Below are 22,178 nucleotides of genomic sequence, written 5' to 3'. Positions count from 1 at the left end.
CAGACCGGTCAAAAGCGGGTTAAATGCCCTAGGTTGCAAGGAGGGGGAGGAGCAGTGGCGGGCCCGAGCTTGCCACACTAAGGATCACAGATGGCCGCCCTGCTAAGGCGGATGCTCCAGCAGTGAAGAGCCGCACATTTCAGTTGACTAACGAGGAGGCTCGGGCTGCACCATATGTTGTAGCTAGGACCTTTATGGTCAATGGTATGTCAACTCACGTTCTATTCGAATAGGGGGCTACCCTATCGTTTGTGTCTCTTGCGCTTAGCAAGAAGTTTCGGGATGCACCGGAGACTTTGGATTCCCCGCTTGAGGTGGAGATTGCAGATGACTGCATCGTGAGTGCTACGAGGATGTATCGAGATTGTGTCCTGAATGTACTTGGGAAGAGGTTTCGTGTTGATCTAGTCCCGATATTGTTGCAAGAACTGAAGGTGATTGTTGGGATGGACTGGTTGGGGGCTAATGGGGCCATGATCGACTGCATTGCTAATTAATGCGTTTGAAAAACTGAAATTTTCGATTAAGCGGTTTTGAGAAAAAAAACATTAAAATATTATAGTACATCTTCCCCTGTTTCCAAAAATATAAAGAACATGCAAAACGAATTTTGTATGCAAAAAATACGACATTTTTAAGAAAACAAGCGGTAAAACACTGTTTTTTCTTTAATCGCGTGAAAACGAATCAATCCGTTAATGCACTTATGCTTTGGTGACAGGATTTCAAAGAACTTTTTTGGATTCAGGCTATAGTTTATTATTTAATTCCTACTCAAAATATTTTTAGCAAAAATATTTACAAAAGTCGCGAAAACAGACATCGAGAGTCGTTTAGATGTAAAAACTTTAAACGCAATTTCCCGGAGTTCCATATCTCAAAAAACTAATCTGTTTGTTGTTCCAGAATCCTTGAATTAAACTATATCTTACTTTCTTTTCAAAAAAAATCTCGATGCATGGATCCTAACGCACCTGTTTTTATGTGTTTTTACGTATTTAATGGGGGTATGACCCCATGTGGGGCCCACATGTGACTCATGGGTTAAACAAATATGATTTTTCCTCCTTTGGAGCCTTCCCCCATTTTTCTTTCCTTCCCCTCTCTATCTTTGTGTGCAAGCTTCACTAAAGTGGTACAAGAGTGAGTTGGAGTTATGGCTTCATCAAGCTTGTGTGTGGGAATTCTTGGCTATAAAACGAAACTTATATTACCTCCAAAATCACACCTCAACCTTCATCTTCTCTTCTCTCACTCTTGATCTCTATCTCTCTAACAATCTCTGCCAAAATCTCCCTAATCTCTCTTGTTGTACACCACTATAAACCATCATTCCACCACCATAAACCCACCCTAAACCACCTCTCTTGGTCTGAAATCACCACCCAACACCTCCCAACCCTCCCTTACATCTTCTCTTTTCAGATTTAGCCCAAAAAAAGGAAGGAAAATGTGGCAGCCACCTTGCTACCACCACACTGCCGCCACTCCACAACCCCACTGCCCCTCATTTTTTTATCTGTAACCCACCTCCACAACCCTTCATCTTCACCATGCTACTATTTTGTGACTTCCCACACCTTCCTCTGCCTTATTATTAGCCGGAGAACCACGAAACCCAACAACAGGAGGCAGTGGCGGAGCTAAGAATTTTGATATGGGAGTAAAAACATTATCAATATATATATTCTATGTAGTTATCATATCCCAGACATTAAAAAACAATGTACAATATCTTAAGATAGGGGTACAATAACATAGAATATGTTTACAAATAAATTTTTTTATATACATAAAACAAATTTTTGGAGATGTTGTAGTACCCCAAATGCCCCATCTAGCTCCGCGACTAACAGGAGGATGTCGGACGCCATCAACCATCTCCGTGACCCTCGTGTCATAGCTCCAAACACCGCCACCATTGCCTCTTGCTGTTGCTACTCCCCCTTTGTAAGTGCACTCCACCCCTCCAGGGGCCGCTCAACCATATTTGGGGCTCTAAGCCAACTAAAAACTTGGGGCCCCTTCATTCCAACCCTATTCTGTAATAAAAATAAATATAAAAGTGAAGATTGTCTCTTTTTTTTCTCTGTTTAAACTTGCAATGTTTTAACTAAAATGAGAACTAAAAGTTACAGGATTATTTCAACTCAAAAATACGCAACTCAACAAAAAAAATCAATGAACAAGGCAGTAGCCATATACATAGAAATTGATCAATACATAAGTGAAGATTGTCTTTTTTTTTCTCTGTTTAAACTTGCAATGTTTGTTTTCTCTGTTTAAACACAAATTCACAAAAACACAATTCACAAGATGTAAACAAATTAAGGTTTACCAGTTTAGTTAAGCAAATCCTATAAATCTTATAATACCTTGAAAAGAAGTAAACAAATTAAGATTCAGTTTACCAGCACCACAAAAAATGAATGAAAATATTAACTCAAAAAATCAAAAATCAAAAATCAAACAGCAACAAAGAAATCGAGAATAGAAGGTATCAAGTGAAAATAGATAATGAAAAAACCCGACTATTAACCCTAATAGATAATCAGATAATGGAAAAATCAAGTGACAAAACACAACACATACCTTAATCATTATAGAAGTTCATCAGTCTTCATAGTAGCCGAGAATGGAGGAGGAAGAAGAACAGAAGCTATTTCAACGGTTCAACCTTTCTTTCAGTGTCAGTTCAAGAATCGAGATTGAAGAAGCCTACTAGAATCGAGAAAGGGGAATCAGTCAATCAAAGATTAATTCCGCGAGAATGGAGAAGGAAGAAAGAAGTGTGATCGTGGCTTTTGATTTGAGGCGTCGTTTGTGTATCAACGAATGCAGAAGCCGAGAAGAGAAATATGGAATCGACGTTAGAGGATTTGGTTTAAGTGGGCCACTAAAAAAAGGGGGCATTAAGCCCTAACTTGTATTTTCAATACATCAGGCCGGCCCTGCACCCCTCTTAAATAGTTGCGCATCCCCTAGAACCACAAAAAAATTGTTTTTGTTTCTTTCTTTTTTGTTCTCTTCGGCGACTGAAAACAAAATCAGGAGGATAACCTCCTTCAGATTCATGTTTTATTAAATAGGAAGAAAAGATAGAAGGTTATTTAGTTTCTCTATTATTAAATCATAGAAATGATGCTCTATTATTAAATCATAGAAATGATGATACAGACTATTGATTGCTTTTGCATTTTGATGTTATATATTTCAAAATTTGTAATTATTGTTGAAGTCGTCTTCGATTTGTACGCCTTAAAAATTTGCGTAATATTACAAATGTTTAACTTATTTTTTATATATGTATATTTGGAAAAATTGACGAAAAGTCCTATATGCTTATTCATAAAACCACAAAAATTAAGCAAGCTTGTACATGGCAAACACACACGGTAACAATTATTTTGATAGAAAGTAGTTGGATTTTAATTATCCAAATGACACCATGGTCCCGTTATCATTTGTAAAAAACAACCACATGGAATAAAAACAAGGTGTTAACTTGATAGTCGATGTCAATTACAAATGAAGACTTAAGAGACGACTTGGGTAGACTTCGTTAAAACAATTGCATGTGCGTTTGAGGCATCCTGACAAACTTCCTAACCCCAGAAAAGCAATCTGCCAACGTGGCAGAGCACATCTTGCATGTTAAAAGCCTTTCACTACTCATTGTCTCTCTCTCACTTTGTGTGGACGTACGTATATTGACGATGGCTAAACCGAGCAATAGCTATGCACCAGTTTCTGTGATAGGGCCTCAGTTCATGGCACCATCTCAATTTGATATTATAGTCGATACAACTTTACGTGGAAACATTGTGATCACTGATATGAACCATAAAATCCTGCTCAAAGTGAAACCATTCGACACATCATTTCATCATCAGAGAGTGCTACTTGATGCTGATGACGAACCCATTGCTATAATCCGTCAAAAGGTGACTTTAACTTCAATTTTTAATATATATTTTTTAATTTTCTTATTTGAAGTTTAAAAACTTGATGCTAAATTTAACACTGAAATGGATTAATAATATATCTATCTTCCAGTGGATGACTTCACACGAACGATGGAGTGTATTCAGGGGTGAAAGTGAAAGTAATTCGGATATAATATTTAGCACAAAAGAACCACACATGTTCCAGATTAAGACTGCTCTTGATGTGTTCTTGGCAAAGAAAACCAGTAGTGATGATGTTTGTGATTTTAAGTTGAAAGGAAGCTGGTCGAACAGAAACTGCACTATTTTTGTGGGAGATACTTCAACACCAATAGCCCAAGTAAAAATTCTTATTTTCTCATAGAAATTAGTTGGTTTTATAGTAGATTTCCTTCCTTGTTTTCAGTACGTAGTTATGTATGTATCATTCCGTAAGTACTTCATATCATGAACTTAAAACTCAAGCTGAAACTAATTAATTAATGGACTTATTCTTGTAGATGTTTAAAATGGAATCATCGAAGAATGTAAAGTGGGTTGAAGGCAAATTCATGGTGACCATTTATCCTAATGTGGATTATGCGTTTGTGGTCACACTTATAGCGATTGTTGAGGCTATGAAAATGATAAAGTCTGACAGTAGAAAAAAGCTTTTGAAGGAAGTTGGTACAAATGTGGGCGGCATTCTCACTTCCTAAAATAATTCTTTGATGGATCAATGGGATTATATATATATATATATATATATATATATATATATATATATATATATATATATATATATATATATATATATATATATATATATATACTATTATATTATATATATTATATAAAACATGTTGTGTGTTTCTAAAGAGATACAAAATCCAATGTCCATCCTTTAATAAAAGAAACCTTTTTATGCAACGTGACATCTTCTCCATCTCCATTCTTATAAAGTGAAATACCAATTTTACGGTTCTACTCATTTAAACTGCAACTGCTCTTATGATGCATTAAATCGGGTCACTTAACTTGGTAATTTGGTATCATTGTACTCTTAAAATCCTCTTAATTTGGGATATCACGATCTCATGAAATCAAGGATATTGACTTAAATCAGCAACTAAATCTTATCCAAATTTGAATTTGATAGATTAGGGCTTCAGTCGACTTCATATATACGTGGAGGTCAACATTTCTGCTATACCTATACTGAATTTTTTTTATACAACAACAATGATTTTGGCACAGATACAGTGAAGGAAGCTATGAAACAAACCCATAAAGACATCAAAAAACTATTAATCCTTCACCTTCACTCCATCATCGGTTATTATCAGTAAGATTTTAATTTTTAGTTGACTTCTATGCTATGATTTCACGATTTCACGATGTTTGGTTTCGATTTCTCATATGATTTCACAATTATATTTTTTCAGAACACACATTGTCCGCCATAGTTTTGTTTCTTTCAATTGATGCTTTTCTTTTTCATGATCTCGATCGCTCAATTATACTGGATACAAAACAAGTATAATCACTTCGAGTGAATCACTTTATAATTTTTTTTTCAGTTTTCTTTATTTAAGAATTAGGTTGTTTATTCTTTTTTTTTTAGAGTACGAGTTACCGTTGATTGAACAACTTTTACCGGCATATAACAGTCAGTTTTCAATTCATGAAGTGGGTGCTAAAAGCCTACAAGTTATGATTATTGTCATTGTTGGAATAAAAATGATATATCTTACTCATTCTCTGGTTTACGTATGGTAGCCGATCCAATATTGTATTTATTCCCTTTATGTAGCCATAGAGAAAGAATTTTTGTTTAATTAAACTAAATATGTTATTGCATCAGGATTCAACTAACTTCTGTTTGTAGTAAGCTAATGAAGAAAAAGGACATGAATTTACAAAGACAAATTACTAAGACAAATGACTATTATATGAATGAAAAAGAAAAAAAAAATGAAACCTGAAGGTTCAGTCCAGAAAGAAAAAAATGAAACTTCAAACCCATCTTTATTATTCAAGTTTATCTTTATTGTTTGTTAATCATGTAAGATTTTAATCCTCAATTTGGGACATAAATAGAGAAAGAGAAAGGAAAAAATATATAATAAATTCTTATAAGTGTTCTTCTAAAACTTTATGTAAGAAAGCATATCTTCCTAATTTTTCCCTTTGTATTTGAAATATAAGCATATCCACAAGTGAGTTTAATTGCTTTTTCAGAAGGGATAAATGGAAGCAATAGCAATGTATTTTATATATTGTCATTATTGTACCATTGTACTGCTGTATTATATTTTCTTAAAGCATTTTTTCTTATTTAGGGTTACATATTATAATCGTTGATAGTGTATGCAAGTATATGTTGCTACTAGAAATTGATTATCGGGATAAATAAGATCAAATAATCCTAAGACCTGGATAATTCATAAAAATGTGTTTGTATTTACAGTTTTTCATTGATTTTTTTAACATTTACCCATGTTTTATTGCATTGTGTATATCTATTTTCCAATAAATAACAAAATATTTTTTTTTATCTGTATAGGCAATGCACTTAATTTTTTATTTAATTTAAACCATCATGTTGTTATTTTTTTGGATCGGCGTATTATGTTACTGGTTAACTATGGTATTAGTAATCTTTGTCCCTTAAACGAAAGCACAAATGAAGTTTTATAATTTGTTTATGGGAAAAGGATGATGCAAAAAAACAGTTTAGGCTTGAGTTTTAATTTGACTATGAAATTAAAAAGAAATTATGACTTTTATTAGCCGCCAACTTTTTACTTTTTTTATAATTTTTATGTCATTTACTGAATTATGGAATTTCACTCATTAATGTATGTGATTAATTGTTATAAATTATTATTTTTCCAGGTCTATCAAAAATTTATCAGCCCCGCTTATGCGTGTGAAATTACTTCTACTTTATGTTCCCTGTAATTTTTAATATTTTGTTGTTAGTGCATCCAAAGAAGATGAAGTCGTTAGAGCCACAGGTATAAACATAAACATCTCGAGAATACATTTAGCAATATTGTTTATTAACACTTGCTTATTTGTTAAATGACGATTTTTTTTTTATTATAATGGTTATGATTACATTCGAAAAGTCATTGTACATTTGTGGGGTTTTTAAGTTACGTAAAGAAATTTATGTAAACTTAAATATCTAAAGAATATATTAACAATCCCTTCTTGAGGCCCAGGATTCAACGAACATATGTGAAATTATAAGTAATTTAGTAGTAGATTAGATTTGTCCTACCGAAAAAAAAATATAAAGAGTTTTATGTAAGTTTAATATCAAGTAGCAAAAATTATCTAGAATAAGATGATCAAATACCGAACAAAATCCTTACAACACACTATTAATAAAAATCACACATAAAAAACCCAATGCAAAAAAATATTATATAATTTTTTGAGTATCATTTCTCTCTTCTAATAAAATAATAAATCTAAGCCATGTGTACACTTTTAAAAGCTCCTGAAGATTATTTTCCCACCTAATTGATTTGCTACTAAAATTTCCTTTTTACCGTTTTATCTTTTAAAAAAATTAGCGAATTACATAATTCGTCCATTTCGGATTCCATCAAATTTACATAATTACCCTTCTGTTACTTGAATTTCGGTAGAATCCTTTTAATTTAGGGATAATTCAATATATTAGAGATATATGAATGTCATTATGATTTATTTTATCCCAAAAAATTAGACCAAATTATTTGAATTCCATTTACTAACAACTAAATAATTAAATAACAATGATACAAGGTTACAAGATCAAACTTTGTTAAAAAATATAATATTTGCAAATCTATGATTAATAATTACTATATTTATATTATATATGTTATTTTAATTTGTAACCCGTGGTTTCCATGAGTTGTAACCTAGTACATTATATACAACCATATTATTTACTGCTTACTGCACATCTTCTCTAAATATTATTAAAAGAGAAACCTTATGACATCATCTTAAACAATCTGGACCATTGATTGTATTTCAATCCCATGTTTTCTACTCTTAGATCAAATTGATGACATCATTTTTCCCCAATGAAATGTATTTAATTCCAATAAAAGCTTTCCAAGTGTTAAACAAAATTAACTTACATCCGTGAAAATGGAATGTATATAATTCAAATAAATTTTTTCCATATTTTAAATCTTGAATTTCCGGTTATAAAGATTTCAATATGGTCACCTTTAAAAACATATTAGTAATTAAGGCATTAATATCAACCATTAATATAATTTTGTTTATATTAGTAAACCATTAATATAAAAAATCCATTTTTATTAGGAAACCATTAATACTAAAAAATCATATTCAAATTATCACATACATATAAGATTCATCATTGAATCCGCGGTTCACACTTATTTTGAATGGTTTCTTTTCTTCAAACATTGTCTTACAACATCATTCTTATTGTTTATAACTTCCATCATCATTATTTGCTTCAAAGCTTCGTTGTTATGAAGTAGAAGGTCAGTACCTTCTTTTGCTTTTTATATTTTTTCCGATTAATTTTTTGTTCTTATATCAAATATATGTATTCATATATTTCGATTTTCTTTGTCACAAATTACATGAAATCGGTTAACTACTTTTCTGAAACTTTTCAAATAAACAGACAAAGATATTACACACCTTTAACAAAACATAAATTAACTATCTTTGGAATTGACACTAATTAGGAAAATATTATTTTCATATATTAAAGGTGATTATGATTTTTATTATTATTATGCCATAAGAATATGGTTAACTTTGTTATGATTTTAAAATATTTTGGTATGATCCTATTACACTTTTAGGTTGATTTAATAGGAAATAATATATAATCTATTTATGCATCATTTGAAATTAAGTATGGAAACAATTTTGTTGACAACTATGGTGGATCCTTATAATTTTTTCACTTTCCAGTATATGATAGCCAGGAATTGACACTCATGGTGCATTTGGTAAGATTTTATTCTAACATTCTACCTTATCTACACGTAATTAAATATTTATTGTATTACACATCTATAATACAACAACCATTTATTTTCTTTTTTTGTTCTGAATTTTCTTAGTCGGGTTGTGTCGACTAATCTCATGAAAGTGATTATTGAAAATTAAAGGGAGAAATGATTGATGAACCTGGTTGATCAGGATATAAGTTAAGTATATGTGTTTAAAAAAAATATTTTCTAAAGTATTTTTCTACATGATACCATAACCATGTCGTTTGCATGAAAATGGCATTTTATCTACACTTCAGTATACATGTTTATTTTAGCATTACTTAAAACATTTTGTTGGGTCGTATTTTGTATTTTGTATTGCGTCTATTGGGCTCGTTAGCTAGTCCAGTATGTATCTCCGGTATAGGCCTGTCCATCAGTGAGTTTTTAGGGTTTAGTATATATAGGTGCTTGCATGCATCTTAGAACTAGAGGACGATTAGAGATTTATTGTTCAGCAAGTTTATCGTTCTTATTTTTGTAACCCTAGAATCCTCTACAGCGGAAGTTCTTAGTCAAGCTCTGCTGAGGATTGATTAATCTAATCATTCGACACATCTTGATCCATACTTGTGTTATTTACTGTTTTTACATTCATCGCATTACCTGTTACGAAGATCTAATCGATCATCAAGTTAGTTAATAACTCATCAATTGGTATCAGAGCAGGAGGCTGTGCAATTCATACACATCTTTTCTGTGAAAAAGGTTGCGATTACGGTTATTCCGCATTAACTAATATTTATTGAGCCGTCATCCCATAATTGACGTAACTCAGCATTTATTTGTTTTGCCCTAATATTATATATTACAAGTCTGATCTTTCAAACAGGTTATACGATCAAGCATGGACGAGTCACAATCAAATCCCATAAACATCTCAAACAGCATTGGATCAACGACGAAGATTCCCATCCTTTACACCCAGGATTACGAAGTCTGGGCACATCACTTCGAAGATTATGTCACTGGATCTAAACACAATGGATATCTTATTTGGGAAGCAATCGTATCTGGACCATTCGCTCATTCAGCAACGTCAAAAATCATTAAAAATCAGAAAGAGTATAATGATCTGTTAAAGGACGTAAAAGATATTGCTCAAGACGAAAAGGATAAGTTTCGGTGCAATATTAAAGCATTGAGACTAATTCGATTCGCTCTTCAATCCGATACATTCAGGCTAGTGAGTTCATGCAGTACTGCTAAAGAAATATGGGATAGGCTGCGAGAGCTATATTCCACAGACGAAGATCTGGAGCATTCCATTCAGACCTTACTTTTGTCTGAGTTTGGTGAATTTAAGCACAATCCCGAGGAAACTGTTACTCAGACGTTTGATCGCTTCAATCATCTTCTTAGTAAGATGATCAAACACGATATAGAAAGGAAGCTGATTGAACAAAAAGTTACGTTTTTGAATGGTCTTAGATCTGAGTGGAGAGCGGTTGTGTCCACTGTTAAAGCTCATGAGCAATTCAAATCTTATTCATTGGCAAAGCTGGTAGGGATTTTGAAATCCCAAGAAAAGATTGTCTTGCAGGAGAAAAATGTGGTCTCAAGCTTGGGATCCTTGGCCCTTCTGTCTAAAAGCAAAAGTGTAGTAGAAGATGAAGACCTTAACTTAGAAAACTATGACCTTACCTCTGAAGATTATGCAATGATGGTGTCAAATCCAAAGAGGTTTATTAAGAAAAGGTTTCCTACCATTAAGAATTGAAATTGGCAGGGAAGTTATAGTTCTGAAAAGGTTAGGGAGGAACCGAAGGCAGAAGAACCAAAGAAAGAGGCGAAAGCAAAAGGAGATTCTGGTGTGAACTGCTACTACTGTGGAGGAAAGAACCACTATGCCAAAGACTGTGTCCTAAAGAAAATGACAGAAAAGGATGAAGAGAAAGATGAAGAAGCTGTGTTGATGAAAAACCTGGAAGAGATCAAGAGAAAGAAAGCTGCCACTAACCCTTCAATAAATGCTTTAATTGTGCAGGGTTCGGTAGCGGATGATGAGTTCGGTGGCGTGGAGGTCTGGTCAACCGACTCAGAGGATGATGAAGTCAGGAAGCCATCTCATGGAAAAGCTTATGTTGCGAAAGGTGAAGAAAGTGGTGGAAAGTGTTTGATGGTCACGGATGTATCACAAATGAGGGGATACAATACAGACGGTGGGAATGAAGACACGAAGGAGCGAGAGGACTTGTGCTTCACAGCAAAACCTCTCAGCGTGCAGTTTAATGAGCTTGATGAATTAATCAAAAAGGTACAATCCATTTTTGTTTCATTCAAAGTCCCACAAAATTCATATGAAAAAGAATTAAAAAGCGTAAATTCAAGAATCTCATATCTAGCCAGTAGTTTAACTCAAACACGGGTCACCAATTCTAACCTAACTGACCAAATAAGTAGGTTGTCATCAAAGAGTGAGGAACGGAGGATGTGGATAGAGCTGAAGGAGTCGGAGTTGATCAAATCCAAGGACGAATACATTTATTTACAAAGAGACAATTTGAAACTTTTGAAACAAAGAAATGTTTTTTGTTTAATTGCTAAGCGTCTTTATTCTAACATCACTCAACTTCATTTGAACTGTGAAATAGGGCAGAAAACTCATCGCATGATTTTGCCCTTCCTTGAGTTTAAGGAGGATGAAATTGATGCTGAAGCATATAATTGCAAAAGTGTAGTTTCGTCTGATGATGTGAATCCGACTTATATGTATGGACTAGACAAAATCGAATCTTTCATAAAGTCCAAGGACCATAAGGACATGCTGAAAAACCTTTTGGACGAAAATGATAAATTGAAGCTAAGGACCGAAACCATACAAAAATTTGACTCTTTGAATGCCAACTTGAGCTCAGAAAATAAAATTGATGTTGAAAACGCATCTGAGCTTAATGAGGATGATGATATGAGCGAAATTTCTGTAGAGGATGAAGTTGATTGTTCTGAGTTTGTCAAGAGCGAACCCGAAAACCACAAAAATCTTATTTCAGAAAATTCTGTGGAGTTTGCTCGCTTGTCCCAAAATAAGTCCCTGATCCTTGAAGAAAAGGTTGTTGTATACCAAAAGGTAAGGACGACTCCAAATCAGGTATATAAGGTCACAGGAGTAACTGAACATCAGACAGCTGAACTCACAGCCATTGTAAACGAAGATAATGTTGATGGTTGTGATGAGTTCTTCTGGTCTGCCTCTATAGATAATGCTGACGAAACCGTTGGTCTGTCAGAACGGACGTCCTGGAAAACCAAAGGCAAATATGTGCCAGAGCCACTGAACAAGCCTGATAACTTCGATGTGCCAAGTACTAGTCGTACAAAAGAAGTTCCTGTAGAAGAAGTCACTCATTCAAGCGAAACGTCATCTATTAAAAGTGAACAGGCTGACAGGAAGCAAAAGCAAAAAGCCAACATCCACCGACAGCCGAAGCAAGTGAAGAATCAAAAACAGCAAAGGAATCAGAGATACAAGAAGAATCTCTCCGAAAGAAAATAGTTTTGGCGATCTCAAAACGCACATTTCTCTTATCATGACAAAAATTCAAAGTCAGAGAAAAGTGCTGTTAGACCGCAAGAAAGTAATAACAACCGAAAGGACAGGTTCGGTTCTGAAGATCATAACAACCAAAAGGACAGGTTCGGTTCTGAAAAGTATAAAAACCGAAGGGAAAGGTTCGGTTCAGAGAACACCAACTACCGAAAGCATAGGTTCAGTTCCGAGAGCATAAGCGACCAAAGTTCAAGGTTCGGTCCCACTAATGACCAAAAACAAAAGGGTCACTTAGAACCTCAAGTCAAGAAAACCTCTCAGTCTAAATTCTCTCGTTCTAATTCTTCTAATTCTTCTCAACCCCATTCTAAATCCAATTCTGTTCGAACTCAAAATCCAAAATCTTCAACAGATTTGAAAGGAAAATCGAAGGTTTCCTCAGTCAAGACTGATCAAAAACATCCCAAGATCCAAACGCCTAAACCTGAATCCAAACCGACTATAACAAATCCCAACAAAATTAAAGTTTTCACCATTAAAAAGAAAGATGAAACAACTTTAATAAAAAGAACATATCTTGTTGATATCTCTCTTACTATTCCTGTTCCTGTGAAAAGCTCACGTGGACCCAAGAAACTTTGGGTTCCTAAATCTGCTTGATTTTTGCAGGTTATCAGTGACGAGCAGTTCGACAAAGAATGGTATATTGACAGTGGCTGCTCACGTCACATGACAGGAAGGAAGGAAGAGCTGAGGGAATTTCGATCTCTTTGAAATGATGGAAATGTCAAGTTCGGGAACAACTCATTCGGCACGATAAAAGGTTATGGAATGATAACAAATGGAGACTTCACGATTAGAAAGGTTGCATACGTTGAAGGACTACATCACAACCTCATCAGTGTATCTCAGCTTGTTGGAGGTACCGGTCTCAAGGTCTCATTCGACGATGAGGGTTCGGAGATAATAGAGAAGAAAACGAAAAGAGTAATTCTCAAATCAGAGCGCAAAGGCGAAATGTTTCCCCTGAATCTCAAACCCATCAAAGGAAATCCAACTATCTTCCTTTTATCCAAAGCACAATCTGACGAAAGCTGGCTGTGGCACCGAAGGCTCTCTCATCTCAACTTCAAGGATATCAACAAACTTGTCACCGGAGGTCATGTTCGAGGTCTTCCATTGCTCAAGTTCGATCGAGAACATTTATGTGCTGCGTGTGAAATGGGGAAGCAGAGTCGTCAAAGTCACCCATCGATTGTAAACACTAAAGTTGTTGAACCACTAGAGTTAATTCACATTGACTTGTGTGGTCCATCATCTATCGAAAGTATTGGCGGTAGCAAGTATATTCTTGTCATTGTTGATGACTTTTCACGTTTTACATGGGTGTTCTTTCTGAAGCACAAATCTGAAGCAACTCTCAAGCTAAAGATGTTCATCAAGCAAGTTGAAGTGCAACTGAGGAAAGTCGTTCGCAACATCAGAAGCGACAATGGGCTAGAGTTCAAAAATAAAGAATTCGAAGACTTCTTGACAGAAAAAGGAACCAGTCACAACTCCTCAGCTCCCTACAACCCTCAACAAAACGGGATTGTCGAAAGACGAATCTGATATTTGTGTGAGGCGGCCCGAACCATGCTAAGTTTTGCTTCTTTACCTTTATATTTTTGGGTTGATGTTATTGCTGCAGCATGTTTTACGCAGAACAGGTCCTATCTCAATAAGCGCTTTACTCTTACTCCTTATGAGATCATCAACAACAGGAAGCCAAACGTCAAATTCTTCCATGTGTTCGGCTCACGATGCTTCATCTTCAACTCTAATGAACATCGTAACAAGTTCGACGTCAAAGCCGATGAAGGGATTTTCCTGGGATATTCTCTAACTTCGAAAGCCTATCGGGTATTAAACAAGCGCTCAAGGAAGATTGAAGAAACGTATTATGTGACTTTTGATGACAGCTATATCAAAAAGCTGAAGGCCACTAAAGAGACAGTTGGAGAAATTTTCTCTCAAACAGGCCAAGTCACAGCCTTGATTGCAAATCTGTTTGAGCAGTTTGTAGAGTTATTTGATGAACCAGAGAAGGCTACTCTCTCGGAAGCTAGTGCAACAGACAACAAAGTAGATCATCTGAAGCAACTCATCGAAGATGCTTCCAAGAAAATGAGTGAAGGAGTATCAATTCCAAACGAACCTCCACAGCAAGGTGCTTCAGTTGAGGGGGAGGATCCATCTTCGTCAACACAGCCGGGCTCACATGTTGAGGGGGAGAACTGCTCTCAAGCTGCACCCGAAATCCCAGTTGCAAGTCCTGTAGTACCCGAAAGCTCAACAACACCCGAAGGTACTGCAACACCCGAAAGCTCAACACCACCCGAAACTCCTGTAGCTCTGGAAAGTCAAGATACACCTGAAAGCTTATCTGTCGAGGGGGAGAATGCTGATATGTTTTATGACGATGATAGTCAATCTGAACTAGAAGAGATGGTAAATGTTGGATTGGATCCATCCTATGATCCAAATTACCATCCTCTTGTCAAATGGACCAGAGATCATCCTGTTTCACAGGTTGTCGGTAATGTCTCTAAAAATGTCCTGACCCGATCTCAACTGAAGGCAAAGCAAACTTCTTTATTTTCAAAAGTAGAGTTTTGTATGTTTAACTCCTTCGTCTCAAAAGTTGAACCAAAGACAGTAAACACTACTCTTGATCACTCCGATTGGGTTCAAGCTATGCAAGACGAACTTAATGAGTTCGAAAGAAATAAAGTTTGGCGCCTCATTCCAACTCCTCAAGATGCCTCGGTTTTTGGTCTCAAATGGGTCTTCAGAAATAAAATGGACAAGGAAGGCAATGTGATAAGAAACAAAGCTCGTCTAGTGGTGAAAGGATACTGCCAGGAGGAAGGAATCGACTATGAGGAAACTTTTGCTCCTGTAGCTAGGCTAGAATCTGTTAGAATATTTCTTGCCTATGCTGCACACAAGAACTTTGAGATCTACCAAATGGATGTAAAGTGTGCATTTCTAAATGGGGAACTTGAAGAAACGGTGTACGTGGAGCAACCTCTGGGATTCGTCAATGAAAAATACCCCAATCACTGTTATATTCTGGACAAAGCGGTATATGGACTGAAACAAGCACCGAGGGCCTGGTATGAAACGTTAACCAAGTTTTTAAAGATGTCCAAATTCAAAAAAGGTTCGGTTGACCCAACCTTCTTTCGTAAGAAGGAAGGTAACCACCTTATGAGTGTTCAAATCTATGTCGATGATATCATCTTTGGCTCAACGAATCCTAGCTTAACGGCTGAATTCAGAAAGCTGATGGAGACTAAATTTGAAATGAGCTCAATGGGTCCGATTAACTTTTTCCTTGGTTTAAATATTAGACAGGGACCCGAAGGCATCTTTATTAACCAGGAAGCCTACACCAAGAATCTCCTTGCGAAATTCGGCATGATAGGAGACTCAAAGGTTAAAGTTCCAATGGCGTTCAGCACCAAGCTCACTCCATCCTTGGATAAGCCAGCAGTCGATATTATACTATATCGACAGATGATCGGCTCTCTAATGTACCTTACTGCTAGCAGGCCTGATATAATGTTTTCTGTTTGTTACTGTGCTAGATTTCAGGCAAATCCTCGTGAACCTCATATGCTTGCAGTGAAGAACATACTCCGGTATCTCAAGCGAACTACCTCTCTAGGCTTATGGTATCCATCCAGCTCAGGTTTCTTCGTTCAAGCCTACTCAGATGCAGACCTTGGAGGTTGTGGACTAGACAGGAAAAGCACCACTGGAGGCTGCCAATTCCTTGACGGGAGGTTGGTTAGCTGGCAATCAAAGAAACAGACTTGTGTATCTCTGTCTACCGCTGAAGCAGAATACATCGCAACTGCCTCCTGTACATCTCAAATGATTTGGATCCAAAGCCAGCTCCGGGACTATGGACTCAATATGAAAAAGATCCCACTGTATTGCGACTCTGAAAGTGCAATTAGGATCTGTCATAACCCAGTGCAACACTCCAAGACTAAGCACATAGCACTGAGGTATCACTTCATTAAGGATCATGTGGAAGATGGGAACGTCGAAATTCACTTTGTTCGAACCACTGATCAACTGGCCGACATCTTCACCAAAGCTCTTCCTGAAGCATCTTTCAACAAAATTCTACAAGGGCTAGGTATGATGGAATCGGAGTCAGTACCAAAGATTTCTTCTCAAGACTAAAAATTAGAAGCGAAATAGACCGAACGTTCGGGTTCAGGTCTCATGTATGCTGAAATGAACCGCACGCTCATGTTCGGGTCTTAATCCGGTGTACCGAAATGAACCGAATGCTCGGGTTCAGTTGTATAATCTGATTTTCGCTTATCACTCAAAGATAGTTTTCTTGGTTGTACATCTTTTGTATTATTTTTTCAGATTCATTTATCTTATTTTCAAAGTTCTTTTCTATTTCAAACAAATTTTTTTTGGCGACCGAAATAGACCGAACGTTCAGGTTCGGTTCCAAAATTTTTCTCACCCGAAATAGACCGAACGCTCAGGTTCGGTTCCAAAATTTTTTCCTAACCGAAATAGACCGAACGCTCGGGTTCGGTTCCAACATTTTTTTTGTATTCATCTTTTTATGTCTCATTTTTTTTATTATCAAAAATTCCAAAAATATATTTTTTTCATAAATTCAAAAACTCCAAAAATATTTTGTTATTTATTTTTTTTAGCTCTTATCTTTTTATGTCTACTTGTGGGTAAATCATTTCATTAGCTAAGTGTTCCTAGAAGCATGCTGCTATATGTGTCCAAAGCCTCACCTGATTCTGAATAATAGCCTTACTGACTTGGTATAAACAAACCTTGTCTTCCCAATTAGGCTCTCATATTTATTTTAATCATGACCTACCTAACTCTCTTCTCACATGAGATAAGAGTTTTCTGCTTGGTCCTTATCTTCACAGCAGAGGTACTTTGGTTTCTTTACACCATCTACATTACATTTCTCCATCTTATTCGCTTCACCAACGTAGCCCTTGAGACTCTCAGAAATTACCACTGAGGTTTATGGTTACACAATTTCTGTGTTTATGATCTTAGTGTCGTGCCACTACGCGCTAAGTGAAACCCAAAATTCAATACCCAATACGCATTGACGATGAATAATTAATTTGCTCTAGTTTTCACTAATGAATTGACGGACGTACCTCCATGAAATCTCTATTTTTCTTTTGAGTGCTTCCTATGAAATTGTTAAAACCAATAACATTTCTTCCCTTGGGATCTAGTTTTAATTTTTGTTGAGATTTTATAAATTTCCTTGCCAAATTAAATTATCTCCAACCTACTTGTTCAACAGACTACACCGGTCTCACAAGTACTTCGTTCGATTTCTGTCTTATATCAAGATTAGGAATTCTGAATCGAAGCGAAAGCCACCCTCATAAGCCTAATTAAAAGAAGCCTTTCAACACTTCTTAATAAGTGTCTGATCGTTATTCAACGAGAAACCACACAAACACTTTAAGGTCTCTCTTGACTTTGAAGGAAGAGATTCGTGCCCGGGATCCACTGGTTCGTGTCTTTATTGACATCACATAATCCCTCAAAAAGTGTTGCTTTATTTCTCTTTCTTTTACACACTCAGCACGAAAATCTTTTTGATTTTCCAAAATTCTGGTTTCCTTAATTTCAAGGCATTTTAATTGGATTGGTTGTTTAGTAAATGATTGTGGTTAATATTGATCCACGTGGGTATTTTACTTTAAAAGATGCCGTTTCATTCTAAAGAGATAAGATGACGACATGATGACTCAGGCGGGAGTCCAATCGATTTGATTTCAAACGACGCAAGAGGGAAAGCGTGCGAATAGGAACCGTTTCATCTCCAAACGGCGCCTGATAGGAAGGCGTCTAATTAGGGTCTGACATTCTCTCTCATGCGTGATCATCGGCAACCCCAACTGTCACACGTCAGTCAACTCCGAAAAACCCTTCGTCTTTCAATCAAAGATTTGGGAAAGATTTTTCTCTCTCCTTTACCCTCAGTATAAAAGGCAATGTAACCCACCATTTACCTCTTTACTGCGCCTATATTTCCAGAGAGCAAGAAATCCTTTCACCTTTATTGTTCATCATCTCTTCCACTTTCTTCACAGCAATGGCAGATTCTTCCTCAGTTCATGCAACATCCCACATCTTGCCCATTCGCCCACAACAAAGTTTGATCATCGATCTCACTCCTCAGGTGTACGATGCGTTCATGTTCCCCATCATCGAATGCCTGAAGTACTCCTCCATCGCTCCTGCTCTTACCAGGGCTGAAGTTGTTCCAATGGAGTTCCTGTCTCAAATCTTTGCCACTGCACACTACGACAAGGTCATTGATAGAATTTTCTTCAATGTCTTTGAGCACAAGGCGTCGATTTCAAAGCAGTGGTTTTGCTCGTTGTTAGGGTTTGACGCAGATTCTTCAAGGGTTAATCCGGAATCAATTCCCATGGGTCATCTGTTCAACATGTTCTACAACATGGGATACACTGAGGTGCTTACTACGGTGACGAAATTCAAGAAGTCGTGCCTACCTCCACAGTGGAATGGGATGTTCACTGTTCTGTTCAAGGGTTTATCTGAAATAAGTGCCAGATCTGATGGGGCCAGTCGTTTATTTCTCTCCATCATGTATGGGATCTACAATGGCATCAACATGGACTACGGGTCGGTCCTATGGCAACAACTTATTCAGAGTCTCTCCTCCACTTCCTGACACTCAGAGATCTCTTATGCTCGGTTCTGGACCATTGTCACAAAATGGGTGATGGACAAGTACCACGTCCCCATTGTCGCTGGTGCTCCAATGTCTTCGATTGGTACCTTCCATACCACGAAGATCATTGTGTAGGACGCTTCCAAGTTTCCCTTCAACGGTTCAATTCTGGAAACGATGTATGGCGATGTTCCCGCTGACAGTTGGATTATAAGGACGTACAAGAAGTTCAAACACTCTGGATCAAGGGAGCTCACTCCTAAAATGCTGAAGTCCATCCACGAGGCTGACAAGCCTGCCTCAAGGGGAAAGAAGGCTGACAAGGCCAAAGAGAAACAGGTAGCTAAGGGAGTAAAAGGCCCATCTCCCAGAAAAAGAAAAACTACCAGGACTGTCCAATCCCCAAAGATGAAGAAGAGAAAAACCCAACCGAAGCGAAAGCTTATTATCGCTTCGTCCTCGAGTGAATTTGAGGAAGGGGGTTCAGATTCTGATGGATCTCAACGTGGTAACACTCCACCACGATCGCCTACCCCAGAGATTCATATTTCTACTTCTCCAATTCCATCTCCACAAGCTACAATCCCTACTTCTATTCCCCCCATAACTTCCACTACTGAAATCCCATCCACTTCCATCCCAGTACCACCACCCATATTTACCGAAGCAACCACAACCACCACTACAGAAGTGAGAACCAACGTATCTGATACGGGGGTTCATACTGACGCACCCGAAACCACCCCAGCACCCGAACCCACACCCACACCCGAACACACAACCCAACCCGAACCTACCCATACTACCGAACCACCAGCTTCACCACCACCATCTTCTCCTGCTCACGCATCAGAGGAAGAAGAACCACTCCTTGGCGGGGAGGACATGACCTTCGACTCGGTCTATTTCAGTCCGTTTCAGGTTCAAAGTGACGATGATGACGAAGCTCCTGTCACAAAGAGGCATCTCAAGGAGCTACATGACAAAATCGATTCACTCATCGCCTCCTCTTCTACGTCTCAGTTCTCTATTTCTGAAGCTGCCATTCAGAAAATTGTTGACGCTTTTTCGAAAGCTCATCAAGTTTCTATCGACTCCGCCACTGCAGCCATAGATGCCTCCACCAAAGCCTGTCAGGCAGCGACCGAAAAAGTCGATAAACTATTTACTGATGCCTCTTCCCTGTTGAAGTCTTTACAGGAAAGTGCTGAAGCCACAAAGACTACGCTAGAACCCGTTATCAACCAATTGGCTACATCAGTAGTTTTTGAGCTGAAGTCGTTCGCTTCCCTCAGACAATCCATTTCTAAAGACAACTCAGCTTTCAGAACAACTATCGAGGAGCGTCTCTCCAAGCTTCAAGAAGATTTGGCTGCCGAGAACACTCTCATGGATGCTCTCGCAAGGAAAACTACTGCTCTGAAGGTCAAGAGCATTCAACTCTCCAACTCTCAACAGGAGATTGAGTCTCTTCGATCCGAAAGAGAGATAGTAAAATCATGTGTTTCAGATGTCCACTCTGCTATCTCAAACATCCTTGAAGCACATGATCCCATCCTTAATTACATTGTGAGGCGTGACCTTGCAGAGAAGCTCGCTCCCTCCCTCTCTCTACTCAGCAAAATAGAAGGGCTCCTTGATTTCGTGTCCATTCCGAAACAAGGGGGAGAGAAGGAAACTATGTCTCAACCGCCTCCTACTTCCACAACAACACACTCAACCGAACCTCCTCCAGTAGGCCAAGCTTCCGGTTCTGGTGTGAAAGACAAATGCAAAAAGATTGCTGAGGAGAGCGAAGAAGAAGATAAGGAGACAATCGCCGACCTTTTGAAGCATCAAGGTCGAGACAAAGAGGCTGACATCAGTGCCCGTGTGGCTAGAGAGGCTGAAGAAGCCGAACGTAAACAGAAAGAAGCCCACGACCTTCTTGAGAGCAGGAAAACTCTTTTTCCTTCTTGGACTCTTGAGAGGATGATTAAAGAAGCCATCGACACACCAAGTATCTTGTGGCTGGAACCTGTGATCTCTTTAGATCGTTCCAACACTGTCGACTCACAGTTCGACATGCCACTGACCCAAAAGCCGTTTATCTTTCATGCCTTTTCCAACATTGCAGAGTTCCCTCATCCTCATCCACAGGTTGATCAGGACTTAATCGATTTCTATCTGAAGGCTGCTCAACCCCAATACCAGACTTGGAGTGCTCAGAAAATCGGCAATGTTCGGGTCTTGAAGCCGTATAGGGAAGGTAACTTCACCAACGTTCGGTTCAAGGTACTTCGGGGATCTGCCAAAACCGAACATGCTATCTTACTTGCAGATCTTCCCAACCTTAATCCCCATGATTGGATTATCCCGCACAACATCCTCCTCACTAACGAAGCTGAATACGGTCCGATCATCGACCACTTTAAGAGGATGCTCGTGTGCTACATCATGGAAGTTGCTTTGATGGATCAGGAGATTGCGAGCGTATTCAAGAAGAAGCCTACCATATCTCCTGTTGGCTCTGCCAGTGGTCTCAACTTGATGCAGATGGGGAAGATTGACCCAAAGAGAAACTCGGTCATGTTTACCAGGAACGAAGGACATAAATGTCTTTTCGCCTTGGCAGACAAACATCTCTACACCACTACCTGTTTGGAACACGTTTTGGGGATCATCCATCGATGCAAGTAGAATACAGCGGATGATGTTAAGTACTTTGATGATATGATTCAATGGTACATTCGGTTCAGACAGACTATCCTTGCATTTATCTCACGTCTGTTTGATACTACAAAGAAGGTTCCCGCTGCTAGCCCAAGCAAGAAGAAGAAGTAGTCTCGCTCCAATTTGACGCAAAGGGGGAGATTGTTGGGTCGTATTTTGTATTTTGTATTGCGTCTATTGGGCTCGTTAGCTAGTCCAATATGTATCTCCGGTATGGGCCTGTCCATCAG

General features: G+C 37.6%; 1 protein-coding gene across 1 annotated transcript; it reads left to right on the top strand.

The window, feature by feature from the left end:
- The first annotated feature begins 3,659 nt into the window (after window positions 1–3,659).
- LOC145063686 (protein LURP-one-related 10-like) lies at window positions 3,660–4,693 on the top strand. Its single transcript, XM_079011280.1, has 3 exons — window positions 3,660–3,944; window positions 4,057–4,287; window positions 4,448–4,693. The coding sequence occupies exons 1-3, from the start codon at window positions 3,717–3,719 to the stop codon at window positions 4,643–4,645; spliced, it is 657 nt and encodes a 218-aa protein (XP_078867406.1). The 5' UTR covers window positions 3,660–3,716; the 3' UTR covers window positions 4,646–4,693.
- Window positions 4,694–22,178: the final 17,485 nt, after the last annotated feature.

This window comes from Lactuca serriola, chromosome 7, assembly GCF_051521515.1.
Source record: "Lactuca serriola cultivar US96UC23 chromosome 7, Lser_US96UC23_V15, whole genome shotgun sequence".
Classification (NCBI taxonomy): Eukaryota; Viridiplantae; Streptophyta; class Magnoliopsida; order Asterales; family Asteraceae; genus Lactuca; species Lactuca serriola.
This window is presented reverse-complemented; position numbering and strand designations above follow the sequence as displayed.

Bases quoted from the DNA above. Each gene is read 5' to 3' on its own strand.
- LOC145063686 (XM_079011280.1), top strand. From the start codon at position 3,717: ATGGCTAAACCGAGCAATAGCTATGCACCAGTTTCTGTGATAGGGCCT. The intron at 3,945-4,056 runs GTGACTTTAACT...TCTATCTTCCAG, and splicing joins TTGCTATAATCCGTCAAAAG to TGGATGACTTCACACGAACG. The intron at 4,288-4,447 runs GTAAAAATTCTT...TTATTCTTGTAG, and splicing joins CTTCAACACCAATAGCCCAA to ATGTTTAAAATGGAATCATC.